The sequence below is a fragment of the Gobio gobio genome (assembly GCF_949357685.1).
Source record: "Gobio gobio genome assembly, chromosome: 6".
NCBI lineage: Eukaryota > Metazoa > Chordata > Actinopteri > Cypriniformes > Gobionidae > Gobio > Gobio gobio.
The window spans coordinates 5,788,897-5,799,087 of record NC_137102.1 but is presented as its reverse complement, the minus strand read 5'-3'; the positions used below and the strand labels follow the sequence as shown (position 1 = coordinate 5,799,087).

The window sequence follows — 10,191 nt, the reverse complement described above, 5'->3', positions numbered from 1 at the left end:
TGAAACTCCACAACTCAAAAAGTCAATTGAATTTAAAAAAAAAAAAAAATTAAGCGTATCTTATAAAGGAAATATTGTAGATCAATTTGATATGTAACATGTTTTTTTTTTTAGGAAAATAATGAATTCGGACACTAAAAAATACTAGGGCTGTCAAAAGATTAATCGCGATTAATCGCATCCAAAATAAAAGTTTGTGTTTACATAATATATGTGTGTGTACTCTGTTAATTATTATTTATATATAAATACACACACAAGCATGTATATATTTAAGATTTTTTTTTATATTTTTATTAATAAAACATTTATATATATTATAGATTATATAAATGTATATGCACATGCAAATATTTCTTAAATATATACATGAATGTGTGTGTATTTATATATAAATAATAATTAACAGAGTACACACACATATATTATGTAAACACAAACTTTTATTTTGAATGCGATTGATCGCGATTAATCTTTTGACAGCCCTAAAAAATACATGTCACGTCATTGACCCTAAAACGTTTTGCATTAAATGGGACTTTTATTGTGAATTTGACTGTTACATGTGAATAGTGACCCGGATGTTGTGTGAAACAATGATCGCCCGTGTTGTATCACCGTGAATCGCCGCTGATTGTGACCGTTCGCCCCGCAGCACAACAGCACCGAAACGCGACACTCATTGGAAGTGAATTATTAATGGCAGACAGACCATAGAGGATATAACTGTCAATATGGGGGACGATGGTATAGACTACAACATAGTGTTTCCAGACGTGCTGATCTCAGGTAAGCGCTGCTCGTTTGACTGATACATTTGACTGTGTTTATAACCCTAAACCTACAGGGATAGGACATTAATGTCAAGCACAGGTGTGTGTATTATTGGGTCTGGAGACATTATATTGTTGTGTTGACAGAGAAACACTGGCGCGGATCGAAGGAGCCAGTCGTTATTCTCCTGGGCTGGGCGGGCAGCAGAGACAAACATCTCGCCAAATACAGCTCCATTTATAACCAACAGGTGAGGCACAAACACACACTTTTTCAATGCAAAAATACTAATTTTACCAGTCAGGAACATCTCAATTACACACAATGCCATTTTCACGACATCTGATATTATGTGTAGTGTTTAAAATCATTCTGTGCATAAATCAGGCATAGTATTTTGTGTATAATGAACACCCACTTTCCATCTTGCCAATACAATATTATTATTGCTGAATATGATGCACAATTATACACAAGTTATATATTTTTTTCATGCATCATGTCAAATATTTCATATCAAGCATGCTAGCATAATCTTTGAGAATTTTGTATTTAATGTATAATTGTTTGTCGTGGTCAAAATTTACAATTTTATATAAATAATTTTTACACAATACAATTTTTTTTCCCCCATTACCATAGGTCTATTAATTTTTTTTAAACATTTTAGTCATTGCTTTATTATGTTTATTATGTTTCGTATTTTCAGATTGAATCTAAAACTTAAGAATGTGTAAATAAAATGCATTCCAAGTTTTATGAAAAATAATCATATTGAACGTTTCATTTTCTTCAATTACAATATGTCTATCAATTTTAGTAACATATTAGTCATTTTTTATTGTGTTTTATATTTTCAGATTGAATCTAAAACTTAAAAATGTGTAAATAAGATGCAATGAATTCCAAGTTTTGATGTGACTTTTATGAAAAAATAATAATATTGAATGTTTGATGTTCGTCGATTACCATAGGTCTATTAATTTAATATTTTAGTAATTTTTTATAATGTGTTTTATATTTTCAGATTGAATCTAAAACTTAAAAAAAAAAATAACTTGGAATTCAAATGCATTTTTAATGTGATTTATGAAAAAAAGAAAAGATTGATATTGAATGTTTAATTTTCTTTAATTACAATGTCTATTAATTTTATTAATATATTAGTCATTTTTTATTATTGTGTTTTATATTTTCAGATTTAATCTAAAACTTAAAAATGTGTAAATAAAATGTATTTAAATTCCAAGTTTTAATGTGACTAATGAAAAAAAGAAAGAAAAGATTAATATTGAATGTTTCATTTTCTTAGATTACCTTATGTCTATTAATGTTAGTAATATTTTAGTAATATTTTATTGTGTTTTATATTTTCAGATTGAATCTAAAACTTAAAAATGTGTAAATAAAATGCATTCCAAGTTTTAATGTGACCTTTTATGAAAAATAATAATATTGAATGTTTAATTTTCTTAGATTACAATGTCTATTAATTTTAGTAATATATTAGTCGTTTTTTATTATTGTGTTTTATATTTTCAGATTGAATCTAAAACGTAAAAATGTGTAAATTAAAATTAATTGAATTCCAGGTTTTAATGTGACTTATAAAAAAAATTAAGAAAAGATTAACATTGAATATTTCATTTTCTTCGATTACAATGTCTATTAATTTTAGTAATATATTAGTCATTGTTTATTATGTGTAGGCATGTGCCGGTATCAAATTTTCATGTTGCGATTAATTGCTGAAGCTTTTATCACGGTATACGGTATTATCACGATATTGAAATAAGTTGCAAAAAAAGTGTTGTCATACTATAACAGGTTAAATCACTTTCTTATAACAAAAGAACCAAACATTTAAATACAATAAAGCAATACACAAAAATGTATAAAGTAAACAAATATTTAAAACAGATTAAAGTGCAAAAGAATTATAAAGAACAATAGGTATGCTGAAATGTACATTTAACTAAGATTAATACATGCTTTAGAAGTATTTTTCATTGTCAGTTTGTTAAAGGGTAACTAAACCCTAAACCAACTTTTTTTAGTTAATGATCTGTAATACTGGGGCTTTATTAATGCTGTTCATTGATTCGAGTAAATGTTTTGACATTTGAGTATAAAGTGTTTTAATTCTATAAAATATGGTGTAAAACCGCCAAAGTGCTGCCCTCTTAAGGTTGAACGGTGGCTACTGCAGTTGAATTTTCCTATTGGACGTTGTGGTACATCGTGACGTAGGATGGTACCTCCAACGGCTCACTATCCGCGCCCCTGGCACGAGCTCACCACGCCCTCAGAAATGTTTCCCCCAATCACACGATGAGAACGGCTTTACTCCAGTATGAACTGTCATATTACATGAAGTGGAAACATTATGAATGAAACTCACTTGACACATGCTTTAACATTGTATTGAAGAAAATACGGTTAAATAATGAAGTTGTCAGTACACGTCAGGCTTTTCTTGCGATTTTATTGCCGCCCGTCATGTGTACAGATAATTTTCATACATGAGACGCGCTTTCAAACCCTGACACACGCAAGTGGTTGCCGCGGACGCAGATAGATTAGGTCGGTTCTCTTGCGCGGCTGCTTCACTAGCATCGTCGGCATCGGGAGTTAACGCAGTTTGAGCAGCGGCTCGCATTGATAAGGCTCCGGGTTTATGTCTACAGACAATCCACCCTCCTCCACTTCAGGTGAAGGTAGGAGAAATGACCGCTCTGTTGCAAAGCTGGCGTCACTCCAGTCATTCTCCATCTTCGCGACTCGCGAGTCTGACAGCTGTCAATCAACCCGTCCCTGCGGGTCTCAGGTGCACGCCCTCCGCTCAGCCCCGCCCTCGGTTCGTCCCCTCTGTGTCCGCCGGGCTCTGCCCACTTTTCCAGCATTTTTTGAAAATTGCCAGTGGGTGGAGTTAAGCTCTGAGCAGGGGTTTAGTTACCCTTTAATGAAGGAACTAATGTTAAATACTGGAGCCTTGTAAAGTGTGTGATTGAACAACAGTCAGAACATATTCAAGGGCATGTAATTTAGTCCAGATTAAAATATAAAATGCAAGTTTGAAAATGAATAGCCTTAAGTCTTTAAGTATTATGTATTAGGTTATATGATTACTGGGGAAACGACTGCATTTCTGCTGTTCCGTCAGCGCCCTCTGCTGTCGAAGAGTGAATGTGCACTTCAGCATCTCCTCATTCCGCCATGTGCTCGGCTCATGCACGGTCTATTTATATCATTGCACGTTCCTCTTTGACGTGTTGTTCATTTTAAACGGTTGATGGGTAAAGTATTCTTAAAATTCATTCTAAAAATCGGAATAATTCGTAATAAATAATTATTCACGGTATTTTGAAGTGCCCACGATAACTATATTGTGCATGTTCATTATTGCGGTATATCGTATTACCGTTTACCGGCACATGTCTAATTATGTGTTTTATATTTTTAGATATAAAACTTTTAATCTAAAACTTAAAAATGTGTAAATAAGATGCAATGAATTCCAAGCTTTTATGTGACTTTTATGAAAAAGAATAATATCGAATGTTTAATTTTCTTCGATTACAATAGGTTTATTAATTTAATATTTCAGTAATTTTTAATTATGTGTTTTATATTTTCAGATTGAATCAAAAACATAAAAAATGTGTAAATAGAAGGCATTAGTTTTAATGTGACCTGGAATTGGAAGGCATTTTTCGGTACCTGTGAGTGATATTCTAATGTAATAACAGCTTCTCGTCTCTCCACAGGGGTGTGTGACCGTACGCTACACGGCTCCTCTGAAGACCGTTTTCATTTCAGAGCCAATGGGCTACAAGGAGCTAAGAAGCACTGCGCACAAATTACTCGAACTTCTGTATGACTACGAGGTGGAGAACAGCCCAGTTTTCTTCCACGTGTTCAGCAATGGCGGCTTCATGCTGTACCGCTACATGGTGGAGTTATTGCTCAGCCATCATCAGTTCAGCTCTCTGTCTGTTGTGGGCACAGTGGTGGACAGCGCCCCGGGCAGCCAGAACATTATAGGGGCGCTCAGAGCACTCAAAGCCACTTTAGGGCCTAAAGTCAACCTGCTCCTGCAGTACTTCCTCCTGGCACTGTTTGCTGTGGCCGTTTTCCTCCTCAGGATTGTTTTGTATCCTGTGACCAAGTACTTCCACAAGAACCACTACGATGCCATGGCGGATCGCCCGGCGCCTTGGCCTCAGATGTACCTGTATTCCAGAGCGGACCGGGTGATCCGGCACAGGGATGTGGAGAAGATGGTTCAAGTGTTGCGGGAGAAAGGGCTGACGGTTGAAAGTTTTGATTTCATCACCCCTGCCCATGTGAGCCTGTACAGAGACTGTCCAGAGGACTATTCCAACAGATGCAGGACGTTTCTGACCCGCTGCATGACCGCTTCAGAGGAGACCCGGACCAAAAAGCGCCTCCAAGTGCATCACTGAGTAAACACACTGTAAAAAAAATGCAGGTCTCCAATTGAACATTTTCTACATTTCTACATTTTTCAGTCGGTCAAATTGAATTTCTGTGATGCAATTTAAAGGGTTAGTTCACCCAAAAATAAAATTCTGTCATTAATTACTCACCCTCATGTCGTTTGACACCCGTCAGACCTCAGAACACAAATGAAGATATTTTAGTGTAAATCTGATGGCTCTGAAAGGCCTCCATTGGCTCAATGCACTTTACACTCTCAAGACCCTTAAAAGGCACTAAAGACGTCGTTACAAAGTCCATCTCACTACAGTGGCTCTACAATAACTTTATGAAGCGACGAGAATAGTTTTTGTGCGCAAAAAAACCCTAAATAACGACTTATATAGTGATGACGATTTCAAAACAAGGCCTCATGAAGCTTCGAAGCGTTATGAATCAGTGAGTCGATTCATGATTCGGATCGTGTGTTAAACTGCTGAAATTTGGCGATTCAAACTGCTGAATCGACTCACTGATTCATAACGCTTCGAAGCTTCATGATGCCGTGTTTTGAAATCGTCATCACTATATAAGTCGTTATTTAGGGTTTTTTTTGCGCACAAAAACTATTCTCTTCGCTTCATAAAGTTATTGTAGAACCACTGTAGTGAGATGGACTTTTTAACGACGTCTTTAGTGCCTTTTAAGGGTCTTGAGAGTGTAAAGTGCCATTGTGTCAATGGAGGCCTTTCAGAGCCATCAGATTTCAACTAAAATATCTTCATTTGTGTTCTGAAGATGAACGGAGGTCTGACGGGTGTCGAACGACATGAGGGTAAGTAATTAATGAATCATTTTTGGGTGAACTAACCCTTTAATTCAATCAAAATTCAAGAAATTTAATTTGGCCGACTAAAAAATTTAGATGTGATTGGTTAATTGAAAATTTTCCATCGGAGACCTGATTTTTTTTTACAGTGTATATAATACACACACTGTAAATGATTATGCGCACATCCTATTTGTGAAATAAAAGCACTGCTGTTTAATAAATTAGCTCTTCATGGCTTAAATTAACAGGGTTCAATTTGTATCCTAATCTCGGATGTATTTGTCTAATGCTGTGAATTCAATTGTAATTTAAGGATTTGTCATTTTTTAGACATTGTGAGTGAGTGCATTTGTGTATTTAGACATTGTGATTGAATAAAGTAATGTATTTGACTAATGTGCCTTCCTTAAATAAAAGCTTCTGTCAACTAAACTTGAATAAAGTTAACCTTTTCACAAGGGAAGTTTGTGGTACCGGTAAACACCCATTTTTTATGATCAATGATATTGGACCCACTCACTTTTATCATCTCTAATTCAGCACATGTCTGTTCACATTCCCCAAACTGATAAACACTTATTATTAAACGCGTTAGATGCTTTATTTTTGACCTTTTTTATTGACAATAAATGCCTATGTGATCTGAAAAAGTTAGGCAAAAGTCGGATTCGAACCTCGATTGTGGAAAACCTGCTTAGTCTTACAAGTTTGTCCAAAAAATATATATATTTAAGAAGGGTAGTACAATTTTAAGTCAGTAACTTACATTAACCCTCTCACTGTCTCACAGTGGACAGCGATTCAAAAAGTGTCTTCTTGCATATGCAGGGGTTTTGATGGCATAGTTGCACATTAACCTCTACAGTTCACCCAATCATGGGCGTCGGACTCGGAAGCAAAACAAATGTGGGTATGTCCTCTCAGAAACATTTTACTGGAGTAGAAGCCATTTAGCCTGACGTCGTCATACTCAATTCTAGTCAGAATATGAGTCTTGATTCTGCTCTGTTGGGCTGTGATTATGGGGCGTGTTTCAACCGAACCAGGAAAGACCTCAATTGGATAGACCTACAACCAATCAGAGCAACGGAGCGACGCATAACATTAGTTGTCAAATATCAACAGAACTCAACTGCACTGTGTTGCCAAGTCTGCTGGTTGAAGCGACCCTAATTATGTGATATACAGACCCAGGAATGCAAATTTTAGCAGGCAGCCCTGCCAAAATAGCACATATTTTACCCCCCAAATGCCTTTTTTTTCCGGAGAACCCCCCTGGAAAGCTATTGGGCTTGTTTTTGGCTAGTTTTGAGTAGCAATTGGCCGGGTTTTGTTGAAAAAACTTGGCAACCCTGTACCTGCACGCACGCTGGAATAAGTAACGTTAGAAGAAAAGGATGAGTGTAAACGATCTTTGCCAGTGTTGTAAAAAAATAATTTAAGGATTCACAGAACACTTACTTACCAACACATCATCATTTCTGAGAGAAATAGTAAAGGTGAACGCATATACCAACAAGTTCTCCGTTTAGGATTAGAACAAATTCAACCCAAGCGCCTTTGATAACGTGGATGATTACGTTAATGTTTATCATCTGTCCATCATCGTCTAAAGCCCGCCCTGATGATTTCATTGGTCCGAGCAGTTTCTGTTCGCCATAATTTCTTCTCTACGGATCAAGTCCAGACCGAACTGTCCGAGTTAAAATGTTGTGGGCGGGGCTAAGTTCGGCTGGCATCCAGGCTAGATGCCATTTACATTAAGTACAAATATACCGCCTTGTTTGCTAAATGTCTGATTGGGCAAGACAAAATTACAGAAATCACTTTGAGAGCGGCAATAGTGTCGGGGTAAGACGCATGGCATAAAGTTTTGATGCAAATCGTCCCGAGGTTCGAATCCGCCTTTTGCCGAACTCACTCTACTCCCTTTTCCCATCACATATCGGATATCGGAAAGGCAAGGATTACGCATATCGCATTTTTCTTCAATATCACACAGCCCTAATAAGTGTTTATTGGTTAGGGGTAGGTAAACAGACTTGCGCTGAATTAGAGACGATAAAAGTGAGTGGGTCCAATATCATTGGTCATAAAAAGTGGGTGGGTCTTGTCCCACATACAATGGTTCCAACCATAGATATACATAATAAAGGCTAGATGTCTTACGGCGGAGTCTATAACGTCATCACCGGCGGCCATCTTGTCACAGGCAAGCTTTCTGGCGGGCTCCTGATGTAAGGCGAGTGATCTGCAAGAACACAAATCCTCTTATCTCGCTGAAATCTTGACGGATTTACAAATGGTTTGGTTTCTTACAAACGTTATTAACGTGGCTATAATTCTGGATGCTTGAATAAATGATGAATATTTATTCATAAGTATGCAGTGTCATAACTACATCTCTGACGTTTATAACAAACCAGTTTGAAAATCGGTAGAAAATTGAGCAAGTTATGGTTATTTAAAAAGTACAAGCACCATTAAAACCCAAATGTTACGAGTGAGCGAGCTGACTGTGACAAGATGGCCGCCAGGTGTGGACGTCGACCTCCATTGGCCAGCAGTGCGGACGAGACATCTAGCCTTTATTATGTATATCTATGGTTCCGACGCCCATGACCCTAATGCATCAACCTATACTTTCGATTTCGATTAGAATTTTCCAAAAATCGACATACATTTCACGTGTATGTCAATTTTCCCCCCTCCGAACCAAGATGGCCGATGGCCAGTCAGAAATGCCGAGTTGCTCCGGAATATCTATCCTTTCCTTCTATCCTAGGACTCTTGCAGGTAAAAAAAGTAGCATCAAGCAATATCTAATGAGTCATATCACAGGTAAATTTTTTCAAGTATTGCTTTTAGATTGGGAGAAAATTCTGATTAATCATCTGTCCTCTACACTGGACATCATGCGCCGTCACCAGCTATATTTCAGCTACAATTCATATTACATTTACATTTAGTCATTTAGCAGACACTTTTATCCAAAGCGACTTACAAATGAGAGCAATAATAGTTCATCTAGCACAGAACACACAGGGCAGCTAAATAACAGTTGATACAGTACTCGTTGCCTTCCCTGTTGGTCGAATGCTTCTCTCTCTATTATTAATGTGACTGTTTTTGAAAATACTTCATCTGCAGTCATTTTTTCGACTGTAAATAAATGTATGTGCTATTAGAATGTAAGTTGCATTAAAATCAAAAAGTAATGATTACGTAATGCACGTTACTTGGACTGCATTACTTGTCAGATTAAAAGGTAATCTAATTATGTCATACATGTTACTTGTACTTCAGGCGCTGTGTAATATCACTGCGCCGCTGCACTCATGGGACGGCTCACAGCTCTTGATTATTACGCAGGAATGAGAGTATAGTTCCTGCCATATCGGCCTAGAAAATCACAACTTTTTTTTTTTCCGTCGGTCTTAGTACACGATGTAACTACACACATCACATGTAAACAGTGTTGGGGAAAGTTACTTTGAAAAGTAATGCATTACAATATTGCGTTACTCCCTTTACTAATTTAGTTATTTAGTTACTTTTTAAGAAAAGTAATGCGTTACGTTACTTTTGCGTTACTTTTTCTCACCTGGGCTGGGCTTGATTTTGTTTTTGTTTATAACAAAAAAGTTATATTTTTGTGCAACGGTAAAGAACTCTTCATACCAAAATTTAAATAATAAGCCTCAGGCTGAGGTAAAAATGCTAATTCACGCATGAACAGTCGAGGGCGCAGCTCTGCTGCCATTCTGGATAATGGTAGAATAGGATGCAGGAGAAAAAAGTTTTACCAATTAAAAACAAAGGTCATCAAAGGTCAGCAGCAAGACATTGGTAAATGAAATATAAAGGTAGATTATGCATAAAATGTTTTGTTTTATTTAGCATTTAATTACTGGAGGTTTGCATAGTACTCTGATTTTGCATTTGACTGATTTTAATCATTTTGAGGAGTACAGAATCTTTATTGTGCAAGTGAGATGAATAAATGCTCACATTTAGTCTAGAACTACAATAACCATCATGTTCACACACACGCCTCTGCATTTATTTTCCTCAACATGGGGACAGGAGAGCTGTCAGTCAAATTAATGTGAAAAAGTAACTCAGATATTTTGTTGTAAATTTGA

General features: G+C 36.4%; 1 protein-coding gene across 1 annotated transcript; it reads left to right on the top strand.

Moving 5' to 3' along the window:
- The first annotated feature begins 554 nt into the window (after positions 1-554).
- Positions 555-5,642, top strand: tmem53 (transmembrane protein 53). The gene is made up of 3 exons (XM_079820328.1): positions 555-789; positions 921-1,024; positions 4,542-5,642. The coding sequence occupies exons 1-3, from the start codon at positions 735-737 to the stop codon at positions 5,238-5,240; spliced, it is 858 nt and encodes a 285-aa protein (XP_079676454.1). The 5' UTR covers positions 555-734; the 3' UTR covers positions 5,241-5,642.
- The last annotated feature ends 4,549 nt before the right edge of the window (positions 5,643-10,191 follow it).

Coding starts and splice junctions, on each gene's coding strand:
- tmem53 (XM_079820328.1), top strand. CDS start 735: ATGGGGGACGATGGTATAGACTACAACATAGTGTTTCCAGACGTGCTG. Junction 790..920: donor TCCAGACGTGCTGATCTCAG/GTAAGCGCTGCT, acceptor TTGTGTTGACAG/AGAAACACTGGCGCGGATCG. Junction 1,025..4,541: donor GCTCCATTTATAACCAACAG/GTGAGGCACAAA, acceptor GTCTCTCCACAG/GGGTGTGTGACCGTACGCTA.